Source organism: Anoplopoma fimbria, chromosome 19, assembly GCF_027596085.1.
Source record: "Anoplopoma fimbria isolate UVic2021 breed Golden Eagle Sablefish chromosome 19, Afim_UVic_2022, whole genome shotgun sequence".
NCBI classification, from domain to species: Eukaryota; Metazoa; Chordata; class Actinopteri; order Perciformes; family Anoplopomatidae; genus Anoplopoma; species Anoplopoma fimbria.
In genome coordinates this window covers 3,514,505-3,535,096 of record NC_072467.1, presented here as the reverse complement: position 1 = coordinate 3,535,096, position 20,592 = coordinate 3,514,505, and the positions used below count along the sequence as shown (strand labels likewise).

The 20,592-nt window shown below is 39.3% G+C and overlaps 1 protein-coding gene across 1 annotated transcript; it reads right to left on the bottom strand.

The window, feature by feature from the left end:
• Nucleotides 1-891: 891 nt before the first annotated feature.
• Nucleotides 892-16,912, bottom strand: b4galnt3b (beta-1,4-N-acetyl-galactosaminyl transferase 3b). Its single transcript, XM_054620370.1, has 19 exons — nt 16,746-16,912; nt 13,779-13,834; nt 13,581-13,664; nt 11,593-11,688; nt 11,125-11,215; nt 10,905-11,005; nt 10,725-10,792; nt 9,155-9,233; nt 8,930-8,996; nt 8,576-8,710; nt 8,303-8,412; nt 6,863-6,963; nt 5,712-6,356; nt 4,884-5,143; nt 3,598-3,751; nt 3,426-3,498; nt 3,160-3,313; nt 2,448-2,574; nt 892-1,662 (listed from the first exon to the last, which is right to left on the bottom strand). Exons 1-19 carry the CDS (start codon nt 16,879-16,881, stop codon nt 1,554-1,556), a joined length of 2,646 nt encoding a protein of 881 aa, XP_054476345.1. The 5' UTR covers nt 16,882-16,912; the 3' UTR covers nt 892-1,553.
• Nucleotides 16,913-20,592: the final 3,680 nt, after the last annotated feature.

The following is a 20,592-nucleotide window of genomic DNA, read 5'->3' as shown; positions in this document are numbered from 1 at the left end:
AAAATAAGAAAGCATCAAACATTCTGGCCAAACCAGAAACCACTTTTCAAAAGCTTCAATGCTTTGGTACACAAAAAAACCAATAAGAGAATAAAACCATCACACAATTCCTGGCAGTGTTACAAACCAAAACCACCAACAAAGTCTGGCATCAGACCAGAATTGTGTTTTTATTGCTATAAATACCAGTTGAAAACAGATTCAAAGGACTAAGAAAGGTACAAGTTTGTTAAACCGGAATGTGAACAATCAGACAAATGCTGCCATTAGTCTTGTCCTAAATAACAATAATATATATGACAAATACACAAATCATCTTGCACTCCCTATATGTCCTACAATAGCGGTATATTTACTGTTTTACAGTGAAAACAATATTTCCCACAGTTAGAATGGGAAGCTGAAAAAACATTTTGATATTTATCAAAACAATTGTTTTTTTGAAAAACAACTATTAAATTCAGCGGATAGATCAATAAAAGTAATATGAGCTGGCTGCACAGACCTGAATATCAGTAAAACTAGCTATTGACTAAAATGCCCCTTCAGGTCATTCCACTTTCAACTATTATCTTTGGTAGGTGGCAGTGTGGGTAGAACAGGCAGAAATTCTCACAATAATGCATTTTTCAGTCTTTGACATTTGATTCATATGTCAAAACTCTCTGTGATGCATTGGGCAACACAAACATAACTGTCTAAATATGATTGACTGTCCGTCTGAGATAAAATTAAATTATACAATAACGAAAATCACTTAAATATCTAATAATTTTTTTCCAGTTTAAGGGTATTCCTGACTCTGTAAAAACAGCACTTTGTAGCCCCAGTACCTGGATAACCATGACAAGAGAAGGCACAGTTCATATTTAATAGAACAATAAGGGGAGGACACTCAACAGATACACTTTTCTGACATGTGTGCGCTCGTAGAAAAAACATTAAACTCAAATGAAAACAAAATCCTACAAACAATACAATAAATATCAAGTTTCCCCATAGTTAACAACATGAAAAATAAGGCTGTGTACCATATACACAATCTGCAGTGGATTTTATTTTGTCACAAACAATAGAAATATTTTTTTCTCCAGTTAAGACTCGTAATCTTTAGGATATCGGACACTTGTGTGAATAAATCCTTGGAGCGTCACTTCATTTGTCTTTGGATCAGGTCAGTTCCTCACAGCCAGAAATGCAGATCACCATGGTGTCCGTCAGCGACATGGTGCACAGCCGTTTCTTCATTTGTGAATTAACAACGTCAATGGCATTCATCACCAAGTACCCTGGTAGAAGTCAACAGTACATCCAGTGAAATAAACTCTGTGCATATCAGTAGTATCTCCTTATGAACGATCATCACCGCTGCCACTAGTAAGTTGCTTTTGTCACAGAGGTGAAGTGAATGAAGACAGTAACCAATCCCATCCTGTCGGTCAGCAGGTCTTACGATTATGGAACAGGAATCAGGTTCCGGCCTTAAAGTTCCCTGGTTGCTGTGATCGTAACCTTGGCGTCCGTGGTCATGGTGCAGCGAGCAGGTGACACGGTCAACTGTGGCTGGGTGATACTTGCGTCCACATGCCACGTTTGGAGTGAAAGTGGTGGAAGAAGTTCCTCAAGTACAACCTCTCCACTTCCAGCCCTCCCTGGATTATCCTGGAGCAGAGAGCAGATAGTAGAGTTGTTTAGTTACAATTCATATCGTTGTGGTAACTAGCTTTTTAAGGCAAAATATCGATATATTAAGTGAAACAATGGGCTTAGTCTCAACCAAAACAGGTTTGTTTTATATTGCTGTCCAGATTCACAGATTAATATTGAACCTAAATGAATTAACTACAAAAGTAAGTACGCTACTTGTTTAATTTTGAAGAGAATAGGGGAAATACATTTATCCAAGTAGGAACATAGGTGCAAGTGCAATATAATAATGCAGTTGATGTAAATGTGGCCTGTTTTTTCATGTAGTGAAACATTGTTAAAAATTGGTAGTCGCCTAAATGTACTGTAAAAGAAAAGGTATGCTCATAAATCTCGCGGCATCATACTTCGGATCCTAAGGTGCCTACTTAGAAAGACACTGCTCTAGGGAAGTAAAAATCAACCCAAGTATACTCTCAAACTGTTCTGAATAATCGGTCTGTCATGTTCAATGCCTGCCAGCAGTTACTCTTTGTAATGTCTCCACCTGCTACAGTCAGTTATTGTCATAGCAGATTTATTCTTAACAAATTTTAATCAGGAACTTGCATGAACTTGTTACAATCAGCTTGGTGAATGCGAGTCAAGAGCCCATTATCACTGTCAGTAAACAGCAACACAGTGAGTAGCAACAGCTATTTAAAAGGTTATTTAAAAAGTTGAAGAAAACAAATATAGCAAATAGAGGTAAATATTATCAGTGAAAAACATAAAGTGAAATTTAAAAAGTGAGAATGGACCTGTCGATTAGCTCCCAGTCTTCTCCTCCCCAGCTGTCTCCGAATTCAACAGTGTTCATTCCTCCCACTGCGTCAAGATCTGACTTATAGATCCCCAGCAGGCCAAAGCCATTGACCTCCCAGAAACCTGCAACACAGATGTGCACATTTTAATTTAACTTAAATGTCGCTTGCATCCACACAACAGGTTCCTCTCCATCTCTGGAGTCACACACATTGCTTGTCTTAAGACTGAATTCCCAAATCAACGAAGGAACAGTGGTAGAGTGGGCTTCCTTAAACAGGTCAGTGGAAACTAGACTAAATCCCAGAGCCGTCTTCTCTCCTTTGTCTTCACTGTCTGTCTCCTACTTTGTTGTACATCTAACAGGGTTCCTACACTCACTGCGATGTGGCTTTAGACATGGACACATATTTAACATCTTCTTAGTCATGTTAAATAGTTCTCAAATGCAGTATTTTGTGGAAATTGTGGAAATGATGGCACTGTTCTAAGCTTAAAATGACTGCTATATGAGCACTCCATTAAAAGACTTCTGATAAATATGACTCTAGTGGTAAGGCATAAGAGCAACAACAAAAATGTGTTTTAGTATTATATTTGACTAAAGAAAGAACTTTCAAATTGATTTTTAATTATATTCCAACCTTCAAAAGGAACCATTGTCACATGAAAATATAATCATGATATATAAGGTGTATCTGCGTCTACCTTTGGCTTCTAAACGCGTAACACCACAGCCCAGTCTCATGACTATTGGAGCAAAGGCCATGTATCCCTTCACACAGTGTTTCCTGATGCTGTCGATGATGAAGGGAGGGAAGTTGATGTGCAGGTCACAAAGAAACACGATGCTGTGATCATCCTGAGGGATAATGAGGAGGGAGAGATATAAAAGGGATTTATTATGACTGTCTATTCACAGATCTATCACTACATCTTAAACCTTTAATGACAAGTGATGTTGCAATTCTCACATTTATAAGGTTGACACCTGCTTGCAGACCAGCCGCACGCTCAAAGTTTCCCCTTAGCTTCACATACTGGTACCTGATAATATTAGCACATACATGTATGTATATGATGAGCTTTAAAAAGTTTGGAGTTGGAAAATTCAAGCAAACCGACCATAAACTCAAAATCACACACCTGGGGAGTGAGGATTCCTGTAGAGCCTTCCTCACGTCCATGTCTGTGCTGCTGTAATCAGTGATGATGACATTGAAGTTGGTGTCTCCGGTTTCTCTGAACAGCTGCTCCATGTCTGCAATCAGCTGCTGCACCCAGCGAGCCTGGTTTTTCACTGAGAATGGTACAGACAAATCAAGTTGTTCAGGTCATGTCAAATAGACATAAAGGGAAAAAATATGAAGAAAAAAAGAAGTCACCCTTTATTTATGCTCCCCGACCAAGAAAAGATTTACTGAGCAGAACTATGACATTTAGACGTCATGTTTTCATCAGCTATGATCAAATAATATAACTGATGAAGGCGATTATATTGTATTTTTAGCTCTTGCTGTTTTGACGGTTTATTTATTTATTTCAACTTTACTGTTTGATCATTTATTGAACTTGTTTTGTTTTTTGTTCTGTTTTCGAATGATGTCTCTTGTTGACTTTGCTGATGTAATCCAACAAATCTCCCCGCTGTGGGACTAATAAAGGATTATCTTATCTTGTATTTAAATAGAGGAGTATTAAAAATGATGTAGAAACTAATTGTTGTACTCAATCTTCTTTTGCAGAAACAGAAAATGATTTTAAACAGAATACATTTATCTCAAAGCACACATCCTTCTTTCATCAGTATTTTAATGTTGACTTCCTCGGCTCTTAAAATTCAGTGAAAAGGACAAAGTGCCATGAAGAGATCAATATTTACATAACTGATGTAAATAAAGACCTTTGTGTACTATTATTGAAGCATCAGTGTCAGATTCCCATTTTCATTGTATGTTATTGAATCCAGCAGTCCTGCCATCAGATGATGGATTCTGAATGGTGCAAACCAGAAGGCCTTGTTGTTTTGACTTTTCCCTTTTAAGATCTCGTCCTAGGAGACTGGCTGCTATGAATCCGTCCAAAAAAATGATTTTCAAAAGGTCCACTAAGATCTGAGTAATTATAAAACTTTGAATCTTACGCCGATAGCTAAATAATGGAACAAAAAACATATATTGGAGGCCTATTCTTCTACTGGAGATCGTGTAGAAGTAGAAGAAGTAATAGCTGACATATTGAGATGGTCTGTCATCAATTATGGTGAATGTGTCTGAACTTTAACAGCTGAGTACCTTGATGATGAAAGTTTTTGTAAATATCGAAGTCAAAACAGAAACTAACACACAAAAAGGAGCATTGGAAAGGAAAAAGGAACCAAAGGAGTTGGTGATTGTATAAGCAATAGTGAGCGTGGTTAAAGGTGGATGTACCAGGTATTATGAAGTGGACGGTGGCGTCAGGATTCCATTTGAAGCCCACTGGGTTACAAAGCTTCAGCTGAGGTTCCTGTCGTTGGAAAGGTAAGTCCTTGCCACGTTGCCTTCTGTGGCCAATCGGAGCAAAGATGTAGTGCGACAGGCGCAGCAGCTGGCCGTTCACATCTTTCAGCTCCAGCTCCAGAAGGTAGCGGCGGCCCCTGACCACGTCAATGCGCTTCACCATGTTAACGACGCGCACCAACGTGAATTCCCTGGAGAAACAGAGCGAATCAAAAAAACATGATTGCTGACAAACAATTGTGCAATCCATATACATCATTGTGGTCGCTATTTCATTATATTGGAAGTGTAATTGATTCCAAGATGTAACATACTCATTCAAAATAATAAAGCAAAAAAAAAAAAAGGATCTTTTAACCTAGCATTTTATTTTTTAATGGCTTTTCAACATTCTCGACCGACATGCCAACATTCATTGGTCAGTTAGGTCAGTGGTTCCCAACCTATGGGCCGTCAAGCAATCCCATGATAAATCTGACCGGTTGCAAGATAATCAGGAAACAGAAAAGGAATAAGTGGTAAACATGTAGTATTGCTGCTACACAACACTGTTTATTTTGGGGGTCTTTTCTGCTGAAATACTGGATAGTTTCTCTCTTTATGTCAGTAAAATTATTCAAATTCAAAAATGTGAGAAGGCCAGCTCACAACTCGCAGACATATCTTGCTGATACTTTTCACCCATTTTAGATCACAAAAAATCTCATTAAAATGAGGCAGATTCTTGAAGCACAGTGCATGTTCAAATACGGTACATACCCGTGGTGCTTTTTGTTTAGCTGGTCCATGAAAGCTTTGACAATGGGTAGAGCGCCACTGGAGTGGAGAGGCAGGTTGCCTGAGATGTTGCAGCCCAGGTCGATCCGATCTGATCGATGTGCCTGAAGGTTCAGGTGGCTGATCTGGAAGGTCTGGCTCCAGTTGATATCACTGCCCGTTCTGTGGATGCTCCGTTCTTCAACTGGTAGTGGCATTTTCATCCCTATCTCCGTATCCATGAGGAGTCTAGTCTTATATTTGTCACTCTGATGCAGCCTCATTACAGGGCGGCCAATGTCTCTCTTTGAAATGTGAAAACTCTTGGTGGTTGTTGGCTGGAGCTCCATTTCTCCAATTACAATCCTCCCCTGCTTGGCCACTTGGGGGTTTTCAGGCAGAGGATAATCCCACTCTGTGGGTTGAAGCTTTGAGTCTTTGAGTCTCTGGATTTGGGTAAGGTTCATTTTAAGGGGCATCTGCATATGATGTTGTTTATTGAGCTGCTCGGACCGGAATGCTGGTGTTTTTTTTGCTTTAAGCTGCTTTCTGTCCACTTTTTTTACTTTATTCTTTACTTTTTTTCCTGTGTTTCCTATGTCCTGCATATTAGAACGGTCTAGTCTCATGTATCTAGCGAAACGGGACCTGAAGACGAGAGGACAAAACACACAATTATGTCAAGATTTAGAAGAAGTTAATTAGCCTGCTGTTACGTTAAGATCACAGATTTGTTGTTGGTGTTGTGTTGCCTTAATGTTGTTGTTATGTTGTTACTGATGTAGTTTTTGTCTAATTAATATGTACTGTCTCATAATTGTGTTTTCATAATACAGTGTTCATTTTCTTAACAGAGATGTTATTCTCTGTTTCCTGCCCAGGCACTAAAGCTAAAAAGCTGTGCACTGTCCCTGTTAAATACATAAATAAAATAATCAGTTTTCAGTTGGGAGTTTCTCTCTCAAAAACAAAAAACAAAACATTTCATCTACTGCTGTTAAAACATTTTCGGTATGAAGGGTACGGCACCCTCTGTTGGTGTTACTGTTAACCTACTTCTAAATACACTGTCCTACTGTATGCATTTGAATATTTAGAACGTTAAGATAAACGTGACTACATCTGGATCTGTAATTCATCCTGTGGTGTTTTACCTCTTCGTGTACTGCAGGCTTTTGGGGTAGAAGCAGCTGTCCTCTGTCTCAATGTGTGTAAGGCGGGTGTAGTCATTGGGGTAGACGTAGGACATGTGGACCTGGGGAGATGAATTTAAATGACATGCTGTTAAAGCTACGAAAGATTGCTGATGAGATCTTGTATTTTGAACATACTGCATCATATCTTCTTTTGGATGCATACCAGATTTCCGAATTGATGCAAAGTAAGATGAATATTCAAATCATTTCCAAACTAAACAACTTATCTAGTTCAGTATTTGGGGGGATTTGAGCTTATTTAGTTTTCTTGTAGAGTTGAGAAGATCAACACCACTCTCATATCTGTCTGATACATATGAAGCTACAGCTAACTAGCATAGTTAACATAAAGATTTGAAACAGGGTGAAATTTCTAGTATGGCTGCGCCAAAAGGTTAAAAAATATTCAAATGATCTTCTGTGTATAAACAACATGTGGTCTAATAGGATACACCTGGATTATAGTGATTTTACATGTCCAAATAGAAAAAGACTGTTGACAGGCTACAGATAACACAGAACTCAGAGGCCAGGTTTTTAAACAGGTTTGAACACATCGCCTATATTTTAGCCTCAAAGTAGTGGCTTACAACAATTTTTAGAATAGATAACTTACAAGGCTCTACACGGTCAGACTCCTTAATATCACTCAGATCTTTTATCCCCGTAGTACGACCCTACTTGTACTTTGAGATGCTCGCGAAGGGGCCCTCTTTCTATTCCAGTCTCTTAGCTGAAGACAAAGAGCTTTAAGAGTCCCACTGCTCTGAAACACTCAACCTGACGAAATAAGGCAGTGTGAGTCGGTGGTTTCTTTTCAATAAAAAGTCAAAACATACTTTTATCGCACTGCCTTCCCTAATGTAATCCGATTCTTGTTTTTTTCTGTTTTATGGGTTGTATGTTGCCGTTTTAGTTTTTGTCTTTTTTTATGTGAGGCACTTTTTAATTTTGTTTTGATAAGTGCTATATAAATAATGATTTATATTTTCATCATCATTAAAGTTATTTCTTAGCTGGGCAGAGTGATACCCTGGAGTCTTGTTATCACTAGGAGGTTGCTAGGCAAAAAGCAGAGACTTCAGGAAGTCAGCACAAAGTGATCGGTGCAGCCTGTCCTCTGAGGACATTAGGTACGCTGGCATCATTTTGATTCCTCAAATAGGCAACACTGCTCAGCAAAACAGGAAATAATTTACAAAACAAAAGAGGGGGCCATGAAAGATGGAAAAAGCTTCCTATAACACTCTGGAGCAACATTAACAAGAACAATTGCTTTCTCATTGCAAACCCAACACTGTGTGAGATCTATATTCATGTGAGATAATGAGAATAATGTTGCCTGGAGTTCAACAAGTACAAATGTTAGTTAAATAAACAAACTACATAAATACATACAAACTCCAGTCCTTGGTAACGATAGAGAGAAAAGTTTTTGATTGTGTAGCTGGGTTTGTAAGAGCAGTCAGGCAGGACATCTTGTAGGAACTTGCTGTGTATCAAAGGCACTGCAGACAAACACAACACACAGATTTGAGATACGATCACTTTGTGCATTCAAAAGGAGGAAATAAGATGCAAAACAATTGCAATTGACAGTGGGAAATGGAAATGAGGCCATTTATCTGCTGCGGGGCGAAAAAAATAGGGCAACAAAGAGACGTCTCTCACCTTGGTACAGAGTGTCTCTTGGGTCTTCCCTCAGCATGTCTGCTGCACCGGTCTGCTGTTTTGTGGGGGTTTGCTGGTGGCTTGCAGCCGTCTGTGGTATGTGTGCTACGTCACTCACTAACAAGGCAGACTCATCTGTGGGACGACAACACAGGGTATTAGAATAAGACAAGTGCTATTGTAGAACAAAACCACTCACTTGATATGCAGGTTTGAGCATCACTGCAGATTAATAAAGGCAAACAGTTTGGGATTATGGCAACTGTGTGATAGAGATTCAACCCTGAGCTCACTGAATTAACTGAATGCTGTATTTTTAAGTAGCAGGAATGAAGTGGGTTTTTTTGTGCTTACCAACATAGAGGGAGATGTGACTGGATTCAATAACCTTGAATTTAAATCCTTGGTCCAGGAGCTGCCACTGTGGGAGAAGAAACACAAATAACTGCAGGTCTCTTCTACTTTATTCCTCACATTGCACATGAAATGAGCACATACATGACATGAGAGTTGGATCCAATGAAATGAGACAAAGAAAGAAGGAGAGGCATTTTCTGACTGCAGAGTCGAACTACTTACTGCCACCTCCACATGATCAGTCCCTTTGTTGTTTTGCTTGTGGATAACTTCAAAAAAGTACTTCTTCTGAGCCGACAGCCTGTCAGACAGTGAAAGTTCATATTCAGTACAACAATATAGTCACCTCTGACGCAACCTAAACTGTTTCGACACAGAAATACAACAATGTTGCTCAAAGTGCAGGATCTGTGGTGATCCAGGTTTACCTTGCTGCTCTTTCATTTTTTACCCACTTAAAGTTTTTGGGGGAGTTTTTCTTTATTCAAATCAAATAATTGGGTTATGTAAATACACCTGACTGAACTAGACTAGATAAAAGGCTTCAGCACCAACATTGGTCAGATAAAAATCTGTGTATCAGTCTCTTTTCTCTGGGTCCTCATGAGGCTACTGAAGCAGATATTCCATCTTTGTTTTAATTAGGATAATTGTTAATACTTTACTCTGTGTTTTATCAGAATACATTTCTGCAAATTTTGGCTTGTCTCAATGAAACCGAAAATATTGGCAACATATGTATATAACCTCTAAACAGTATAGCCTTAGCCTTATTACCCAAAAGCAATACTTTTTATTGCTTTTGGGTAAAAAAATGTATTGTTTCTGTGTAGAAACAATAGGTTTTTATTGCTTTTGCAGATGCAGTCACCTGACCTTATGTGTATTTGTGTTTGTGTGGGTGTCAGTGTGGCTCTGCTCCCTTACTAGATTCAGTGAATAAAAGCTTTACAGAGAAAGGATTAATCAACTTTAAACTTCTAGATCAAGTGATCTTCCCCTTACAGGTTTGTCTTACTTGAGAAACTTCGATGAGACACTCTCAAAACTAAAGAAAAAAAATGACCACCTTGTGGAAATAATGTAATATGCCTTGCTTTTCAAACAAATTTAATCTAAATAATCTGTACAAACAAGGCCACTAGGCTACACATAAACAAAATGTTGATCATAACTGCTGATATTTCGATTTCTCAATCTTCAGTTTCCTGCCCAGTTACGGTAATCAACACCCACACAATGTGACATAACTTTCCAGTATGTAATGTTTAGAAATACTGCACCCTTGTGTAAGCGTAATGTTGAGTTTTTACTGTATCAACAGCTGTAAATTCGATTCCTATTTTAAATAGAAATGCTTTGGGTTTAGATAAGAGGTTGAGACATTGAGTCATTGAGACATTGGTTTATTGTGATTCAGGGGTTACTCCTGCAATTTAGTTTTTGCACTTGCATAAAAAAGAAGGGAACTTGTAAGAGACAGATTTAGTGGATCAAGTTCCGACAAATTTAAATTGCTAAAAAAAATTTACTTAGGAATTTAGGTCTGTGTTGTTTCAAATGTGCCCTTCTCAGGGGTTTGAAGTAAAAGGGTGACAAGGACAAAAGTGACATATCATATGTCAAAAGTACAACAATATTCTATTGTTCATGTTCTGTGAGGCAGATACCACTGTCAGTTAATCCAGGTCCAATAGTATCGCTACCCTCTTTGTTGTCTTTGATGTGTGAGCATCTACTCGCATTGTTGACATTAACTGTATAATTATTATCCAGTATGCTGTAAACTTACCAAACTGGTTTGGAGGTCTGACTGGCATACTTCTCAAACTCACCCGGGGCTGTCCATTCTGTGCCTGTCTAGAAGAAGACAGCCCACATATATTAAACATATATATTATTTCTTCATACCTCAGTGTTAGGTATGAAGAAATCACTCTTTGCCAATTGAGAAGACCACAGTCATACGTACCTCCCCAACCCATGCCAACAACTGCAAGTTAAGGGGACAGTAATCTGTGCTGAGCCACAACTCAGAGTTATCATCAGAGCTCAAAGCAAACGCAAACTCTCCTGAGAAACGAGAAGAAAAAAAGGAGATAAAAAGAGACAGATTGAGGGAAATATAGAGACAGATATTTATCATGTATGTGGTTTCAGACAGGAACTAGATCAAAAAGTACATGTTGTACCATCAGCATATGGATGTAGATAACCAAATATCCTGAGTCCGTAGTTGGTCCACTGAGGAGAGATGGCCAGCTTCTGCACTGTAGTCCTGGACTGAAAGAGCGAGTAAAGGGAAACTTCGAAAATCCGCCATGATATTTACTCAAAAGGGAGACTACATCTTGAGTCCAGGGACATGAGGATCTAGCATGTGGGTGTAGAATGCAACTCTGAGTGAAAACAACCATGTGTGTTTGACTACACTTGTGTCAGAGTGTGCAGCGATGTCTTTGCACTATGAATGCCTTCACAAAATTTCAGTGGAAATGCTTCCTATAGTTGCTGAGATATTTTAGTCTGGAACCAAGTGGTAGACCACCCAACATTTCCATCCCTAGAGCCATGGTGCTAGCCTTGCTAAAAGTGTAAATTATCAATTAAATATAATAAATCGCAACTGAGTGAACTCGAAAGATAAGGATTTGACTCACATGAGGATACAGCGGGTAGTGCAGGTTCTTGCGGAGGTCAGCTGTAGAACTGCCACACCAGTCTTCAAAGACGTGCAGATTAGCCCGTCCCTTATACTGCAGGAAGTAAACAGAGAGTGAGGATGCTGCTGGGAACACACTGCTGTTTGTGCTGCAGTAGGTCTGCAGTGGGACAAATAACCATCTGGCCTCAGTACTTTGCTAAATAAAACCAACAAATACAGACTTCCTTAGATACCATTTAATTTACAATGACAGGACTACTGATTTCTGACACCCGATTCTCACCATCAACCCTACTTTTATTTAAAGAGTCAGTTCAGTCAAATTCTAAAACATTACATCTAGTGGGATGCACATAGTTTTGGTTTTATTTATTTGCTCAGGATTTTTTTAAATGGATGGCTCCATACTTCTATAGAGGTGAATAGAATTTTGTATGTGGTGCTAAAAAAACTAATGAAAATACATAAAAAAATTATTATCTTCACAGAAACCAATTCATTTGGAATAATCCACAGATTTTGTTAAATGTAATCTTTCAGTGTTTTGACACCATCATTTAAATTAGGGTTGGAGGCTAAACCCTCAAATATTTAGCAATCTATGCAAATTATAAAAACATTACTATTTGCATAGCTGGAAACCACTATTTAATTTGTAATTTAGGTAAACTGATCCTTTAAGCAAGGTTTGATGATGGGCACACTGGGGTGTAACGGACTACTTCAAATCTTTTTGACTATCTGAATCAGGAGCTTTTCTTTCCCTCTGTTTTTGTGCTGCCATGTTTATCCTTGCAATCTCACTATGCAAGTCTGTTTTGTGAACTCCAGGAAGAATAGCTGCTCGACTGCTGAAGCTAATGGGGATTCTAATAAACTAAACTAAATATATTTATACACAGGTAGAGGGGTGGATCGCAGGAAATGTGTGACAATGGAAACCGCTGTCAAATTTCTTTTTAATTGATTTAACAAAAGTCTGTGGGAAACACTGATACACACGCAGTTAAATAAAGAAAGAAGTCAAGTTTCACAAGAGGCCCAGATGTCCTGTACACATCTCTGTGACATCTGCCAAATAGGCCATGATATCTGATCTTTGTGTGATGACTGCTGCACAGGGGCAAAATGATGCAGGTAAGAGCCAAAGCCTCAGTATTAACAGTCCAGTAGATCATCAAATTTCATTAGTGGTCAGGCTAAATGCTCTGCTGTCATCAGCACACTCAGTTAAATGTTAGCGTGACCTTTTCTGAGGTTAGGCTGTAAAATAATGACTCAAAGCGCTTCACAGGCTCAGTGCTGCTTGTAATCATTTAACAAGCCTCTTTTTTTTTTTCTTTGTTGTCGTGCCTGTGATCAATAACCCTTTCCCGACTTCCTCCCCCCTACTTCCAGTGATTGTTCTTACAACACCCATCTTTGAACTCTGCCCTCATTTTGTTTTCAACTTCACACCTGTAAAGTTTTGTGACAGTTGTGACGCTACCGCGGTGTCAAACTCTCTTCAGAGACAGATAGAAATATAAACACCAGGACCACATGTTGCCATCATGACACACATATAGAATCACAAGGTGAGAACTATACCAGCACCACAGTGGCAGTTTTAAATCACTGATGGTTGACTAATTGTATATATTGTCATACCGCCAAACCCTTTTGGATGTACACTTTGTAGAACTATTATAATGCAAGATCGCTTACACTGGTCTGCAGAGCCAGACACAGCAACAGCTTCCTCAAAAACTGAAACATGAGGTGCAAGCAACTGGCCAAAGCACAGCGCTGCTTAATATAGTGGAAACATGATGACAGAGCAATGGAGGCTACTGAAGCCGACTCTGCTGCAGGAAACACACTGTATACAGAGACAAATGCACTGAGGTGGGAGGAATTGGGCAGGCCTGGGCAGGTAATTCAGAGTTCAAAAGAGGTGAGAGAGTATTTGCATGCAGGCACTGCACACAAACACACACACACCTCTGGTTTCCAGTCTTGTGGAGTGTAGCTGGACCTCCAAACAGCTGAATCCTCCACAGAGTCTGGTTGATGGTCCTTTCTAACCTGAAAAAACTCACATATTCAAGTGTTTGCTTGGTTTCTTCCACCTTCTCCTACAAAAACCCTTGCATCACCACATTTTCTATCACCACTTCCTTTTCCATGCACAGTCCTCACCGTTCTGGAAAATATAGCGCTCCTCCAGTTGCCGTTGTCATCTTCAAGATTCATACCTGAGGAAGTGGGTGAAAACAATCAGGCAAATCTGCAAATATGCGATGGGTTTGTTAGAGGAAGAGCGCATGTACATGTATGAAAGACAAACTCTTGTAATAGTTAAGTCCAATCTCAAACAGTGCTCCTGAAAACATGTCACAGGCAACGTCCTGCTGCAATGAGAGAAAAACAACCACTTCTTCAAATGAATTGAAACTATAGACTATCATCACATCCAGTGCTATAAATCTAACTCACTTGATGCTTGGTAGCAGGTCACGTCACTTCAGGTGTGACCAGATTTCTTATGTATTTTATTATTATTATAATACATATTTTATTTCTTGTGGACTTGTGTTGTACGAACAATGGGGCCCAGTGTCCCAACAGAGTCCCACCCACTGGCTGTTCCAATTCAACGCATATGACCACTGAATGGATCTCCTCTTACACACAGCCTTCAATAAGCTGCTATTTTATGGCACCTTGTTTCGGCAGAAATCTCTGGCACTCTAGCAGAGCAGATGCAGGAATATTATTCCTTCTAACCTCACCTTTCAAATTATAGGGTGCATTTTAAAAGGAGGTACTCTGCGTTTGTTTTTCTGTGAGCTTGTGGTGTCAGTGAGTGAATAGGGATTACAGCGCAGTGGACTCTGAGTCTGTCATTATCACCAGGGTGGAGATCTCCAAACACACAGTCTTGAGACATGTGGGCCAATTTTGGCAACACACGTAATTCTAGAGTGGGGGTTAAGAAAAGCAAAAGAGGAATATTTTTATCTCCATCTGCACTCGTCCAGTCTTTCTACTTGCCTTCTACTATTTCATTTTTGTCACAATATTCCCCACAGCACTGACAATGTGTTTGTTTGTTTATTTTTTTTATTCATTGCATCATCAAATTCGATCAATTAAAGAGGACTGTCAGTGCTTTGTTTGGTGAAATTCAAATGTCTGCAGGGCTTTACAAGCGTCCAGCCTCCATACAAGACAACTATTACATCTAAACAACAAAGGGGCTGGACATTTTTCATGTGGCTATTGTAATAATGTGAAGTTTTGGTCTGTTCTGTCGTTGTCGGAGACGATACTCCAGGTTTGGCACAGCTACTCTCCTGATGCAGCCAATTGGTTGTTTCTACTGGACTTTTTTTTAAGAGTTAGAAGGATTTAGACAAATTCTGTTGCACAAGTACATTTCAGGTGAGAGGCTTTGTTTAACAGTCAAAATGTTGTTAAACATATCATATGTTATTTCCCAGTTATGCAGACAGTGTAATGCCAAGATGTTTATCCAAGTAAGTATCAGACACAGACTGGTGTAAACTGCTTATTATTAACTGAACTAAAGCCATTCCTCCATATATTAACTGAGGTAATTCATACGTTAACTATGTTCTTGAGGGACCATGTGACCTTCATGTGGGAAAAATAACCAGTCAATTAAAGACCCATATCTGCAGAGACAAGCCTAAGAGCACTCCTGCGGTAACGCCGACAGTTTTTATCTTTCAGTTTCTCCTCTGCAGTTTGTAGGTGATGAACACATACCTGCTCCTGCCTACATGCAGAGCAAGCAAGATTATTGGAGCGATTAGCGAGTGGCTTGTCCAGCAACGTTATCACTGTGTAGAACAACAAAATCACTATATAAAGTAATAAATATCTCACTGGAAACAAATCTAACATGTTTATAAAATAAATAACGTAACATTCCTGAGTGAAGTTTATAGAGAATGAAGAACAAAGACATCCGTCTGTATCAGTCATTCCTCCTGCTGTTCTCTGTCCTCTCCCAAGGAAGATATAAAAGGCTTTTTCTAAGCTAACTAAAACAATACGATTCTTAATGTTACACACTGTTCCTTTAAACACAAGGTTTGGTGGCCTTATATGAGGGCAATCAACTTTCTTTTTCTTATCAATGCTTATTTTGTTCTGCACAACTATTGTTAAGTTCACAATGAAACTGTAAAAAAACAAAAGCATAAATGCTCTCCAGTGCGACAGGGGCTTACAATCAACTGGCAGACCTACAAATGTAAGAACAGAAAACAACGAAACCAAGGTTAAATAATTGAGACGTATGTTGACCAAATTTTTGAACCATAATCTAGGAAAACTGTCCAATTTAAAGTACATTTGATGTGTGTGTGAGAGAGATAGAGCAAGACCTGCAGCCTTGTAACTAAGTTTGAAAAATAAAACTGTTTTTTTTGTCCACGAAATTTAGTATCAAGCCTGACCTATTATTATTAAAGAGTACAATAATACTCTGTTGTATTTTCTGTAACTAAGCACCCAACCTACCATGTTTACATGCCCAATGTACGTAGTATTGATTTGATATTCATTTTCAGTCGTGTTGGTATGGACGGAAATCATTTCGGAAACAGTTTTGTTATAAAACCCTGTTTTTTTAAACGAAAACTTATTAGTGTGGATGTAACAGTAGGCTTGTATCTTTTCCAAAATGCATCAATGATGCTCATTGGTGAAAGGTAAACGTTTTTTTTTTATTACAGGACAAATAAAGATTTATATATATGGACATCATGCTAAATTGTCAGTCACCACACAGCATTAGAAAATGCTGAATGATTAAGCACTGTGGTCATTTATTAAACTGCACTTTGTTGTGTGGCAATTAACTTTGTTTTTTGTAAGATGTTTTTTTTAAGATTGGTGCTACTCAATATTTAGAAATAAGAGTGGAAAAAAATATATACTCTTCTTCAACACCATAATAAAATGTAATCAAATATAAATATAATCAAATATAATCGCCTTAATTTTGAATGCAGTTTCTTTTTTTTTTTTGCATGACACTTCCTTTCATTATTCAGCTGTTACAGGTTGATTCATAGGTCTAAGCGCAGTGTAAATGATGCAGTACATGGACACATGTTTAAAGATCAAACTCACTGGTATCACTGCTCCATGCTTTTGCAGCAATCATCTCATGGTAGACGGCCGCAACTCCGAGCGTCAGAATAGCAGCTAACAGCAGATGTTTGCGATTGCGAATCAAAATCCTCACCGGGAAGAATACCGTGAACATCCTGTCACTGAGGCGAAAGCTCCTCTGAAGTTATTTACCGGTCGGGACACCACTTACAGGGACAAGCAGCAGACACACAGTAGGTGCCTTTAACAGACAGGGACTGCACCTCCTTTTGCCTTCAAATTAAAAGCGTGATCAGATTTAGTAGTGAAAAATAAATCGTTGATGAGTGCATGCGTTCTAAAGATCACTGTATATTACCGATAAAACGTTTTATTTCATGTATAGTTTAGTTAGTATTGTTGTATATGTACAGTAAATGTGAATACGCAGACATGGATACTTTATTTTGAAATCTGATACTGCAAACGTCTTGTTGTTTGCAGCGAGATTGACACTACTCGCTCTGAGATTGAAACGGGAGTGAAAAGGGGCGGTACCCATCATTTACCTTGCGGTCTACCTGTTGCAGGTGTTAGCCACATTTCCTGTGAAAAAACACATTTCTGCATTTCTTGCCTGCAACAGTAGTTACTGTTTGTTAGTACCAACTTACATATTATCTAACTACTGTTACTACCAAACAGTAGTGTTTCTGAAGACTAAAGTTATTCTTTTTATTGTCTATTCCCAATTAGAGTACATCACAACAGACCTCATGAACACAGGGTTGCACACAGTATAGGATGCAAAACTGATGCTGAACCTCACCGACCTGATTGACGAGTCGGTGTGAGATACAAAAGGATTGTTCATCAAACTGTTAATTAAAAAATCTGCAGAGCCAAGCCTAAGACTTACCTCCCTTACCACAGGTTACCACAGGTAACTTTTCAGTTTGTAGGTGATGGACATATGCCTGTTCTGCTGCACAGAAGGAAACCAGAAAAATAAACATTTGCAGCAAGGATGCTTCTGGGTTTTTAGTTTGGATACAGTTATCCCAATAAGTATTTAATAAAGCATGTTAACTTTATTCTTTTTAGATACTCTGAGGGGTCCAATTCTGTAGTTCTATGATGACATGGACGGATGAACTTACTTTCATTCTCATTGAAATTGTTCACACAGGTGGATTGTAGGATACTGCTGTGGGCACAAGCTACAGAAGAACCACAAGCTTAACATTTAGTAACTAGTTAGACAAGTGGTGACGGTTTAACGAAGATTCACTTAATTAAGTAATGCTTAATGCCAAGTATTTCTCAGGTCATGGGATGAGATGGAACGATGGGAAGGTTATGATGTACTGTTTGCGTCAAATAAGTACTGGAACTCTTCAAAGCTGGCCAGTTGAAAAAAAGATAGATAGGTTATCGACAATGGAGTTCTGTTTATTGATGTTCCGCGAAATTTGGGCAGCATTCACAAGTCGAACGACAGCGTTGAATATTGAAAAAACAATGTTGGGTGGGTGTCCGCAATAGGAACGATTTTCTGAACTTCTGAATTGAGAAACTAGAAAGCAATAGCATTAGAGTGTTAGAGAATGCGTGACAATGAAAAGTAAAGGGAACTAAAATAATAAGCTGAACCATGAGATATTATCTGAGTGGGGCTGGTAGCAATAGCTGTCGATTGTATTGTATCAGGGCTGCACGGTGGTGTAGTGGTTAGCACTGTCGCCTCACAGCAAGAGGGGCCCGGGTTCAATTCCCGGGCCAGACAACCTTCTGTGTGGAGTTTGCATGTTCTCCCCGTGTCAGCGTGGGTTCTCTCCGGGTTCTCCGGCTTCCTCCCACAGTCCAAAGACATGCAGCTTAGGTTCATTGATGACTCTGAAATTGCCCGTAGGTGTGAATGTGAGCGTGAGTGGTTGTCTGTCTATATATGTCTGCCCTGTGACAGACTGGCGACCTGTCCAGGGTGTACCCTGCCTTCGCCCATTGACAGCTGGGATCGGCTCCAGCACCCCCGCGACCCTTAACTGGATAAGCGGTTATGGAAGATGGATGGATGGATGTATTGTATCAAGCGTCATAGAGATGCTGTGGCCATATTTGCTAAGAGTAACAAAACTTGAAAGGTTTGTTGCATTAACATCAGACTGTGTATAAGAAGTGGGTGTAGTCCTTTGGTTAGTGGATTGCAGATTTGAAGGCCCTGCTAGTGACCTGTCAACCGCAAGGTAACCACACCCTGAAGCATATCCTGCTATATAGTTTATTGTACTCTAAATGGGCTCCTAATCTACTAAATGAACATCATGCTGAATAGGAGAAGTTGTGAAACCAGCGATTAAGACCGTAAACTTGAGTTTATGATGTTTACTGAGGTAATAGATCAAATGAGAAGAAGGGTCATTTTCTTAATCTGACATCTTTTGCAACCAGAGGTGGCCAGTAGAGATAAAGCAGTTTTAAAGCACTTTTGCATTGGCTGCACTTTACAGACCATGAGGTTGCTGCCAGTTTAACATGTATCAACTCCAAGGAACGTGTTCTGTGAAAGAATCAGAAGGCCAATCACTACTGTCTTCAGAGCTCGAGGACATGGGGGGAATTGTCCCTTTAACAGGTGTGCTGATGTCGCGCCATGTTTTTGGGGTCTGAGTGATGACGTCACCCGGAGGAGAACTGGTGATTTGTTTTCTGATCTGATAAAAAGGAATTCCTTTATCTTTTAGCGTCTTTAAAGGTGGCTACGGCCGTCTGCAGACCTTGCTGGAGCAGGGTGATGCTGTGACAGTGTAATGTTAGGGAGACCAGTATGGTCAGGTTGATGGCAGGAGATTGGAATTATTTTCGGAGGCAATGGAGTAGAAGAAGTGAGGCGACGTTGATGGTCCGTCCATCAATTGCCTTGTCCTTTTTTTTATGTTGAAGGAGGTGAGCATGAGATGTTAAGGCTTGCTAGACTTACTCTTCTGGCTGTCTTTTTGGCCATGGATTAGCTGAAACTATGGATGTGGTCGTCTTGAATTCGTCCGAATAGATTGCCTTTCAATGGTGATAGTGAGATGAATGGATCATATTGCTCATATATTGTTAAGTTAGGTAGCTCGAGGCGCTGTGGCGTGAACTGGGTTTTGGCGCTGAATATGCAGGCGGAACAGAAGAAGTGGGTTAGGTGGGTATTTATTGATATGCAGGAAGTGACACGATTTAGGTGTTGTCCTGCTCCTGAAATTCTGCTAGGTAGCTAAAAATTTTTGAAAACTTGAGTAAAAGGTTAGAAGCCCGGAGAGTTTTCATGAGTTTTTACTTCTCTCTCGTAGGCAGACACCAACCTGACTATTCTCACTGTTTCCGTCTCCATCCATGGTGACACCCTGATGTTATACTGTGTGTGTGTGTGTGTGTGTGTGTGTGTGTGTGTGTGTGTGTGTGTGTGTGTGTGTGTGTGTGTGTGCAATGCAACAGATGGTAAACTGAGCTCCCCATCCTCACTCACTCTTTTTGTAGCTAGTTTGACAGCACTCGCTCTAAGATTTACCAACCAATAAAGGGGAACGCCACCCAAATTAATAATTCTTATATGTAATTTCCATGGCCTTTGAAAGTTTAATCCACATGAGCAATTCTCATTCAAAGCTAGAAATTAGAGAAGTAAGTCTCAAACTTTTGATGTCTGAGACTGATTTTGGGGACCCACAGATGTTTGTTTAGTTTTTTTTCTTTTTACCTAAATTAGCTTTATTCTATTGCAGTTTTCTCAGATTTGAAATAAAAAAATATACCCATATAATAAAGATATTTCCCCTGCATACTCTCACTGTCATCTATAAAATCTCTCCCATTCATCGTCTTTGGAGCAGATCCAGACTTT

Coding starts and splice junctions, on each gene's coding strand:
- b4galnt3b (XM_054620370.1), bottom strand. CDS start 16,881: ATGTTCACGGTATTCTTCCCGGTGAGGATTTTGATTCGCAATCGCAAA. Junction 9,234..10,724: donor CAGACCTCCAAACCAGTTTG/GTAAGTTTACAG, acceptor ACTGTCTGACAG/GCTGTCGGCTCAGAAGAAGT. Junction 2,575..3,159: donor TACGCGTTTAGAAGCCAAAG/GTAGACGCAGAT, acceptor TCTGTGTTGCAG/GTTTCTGGGAGGTCAATGGC.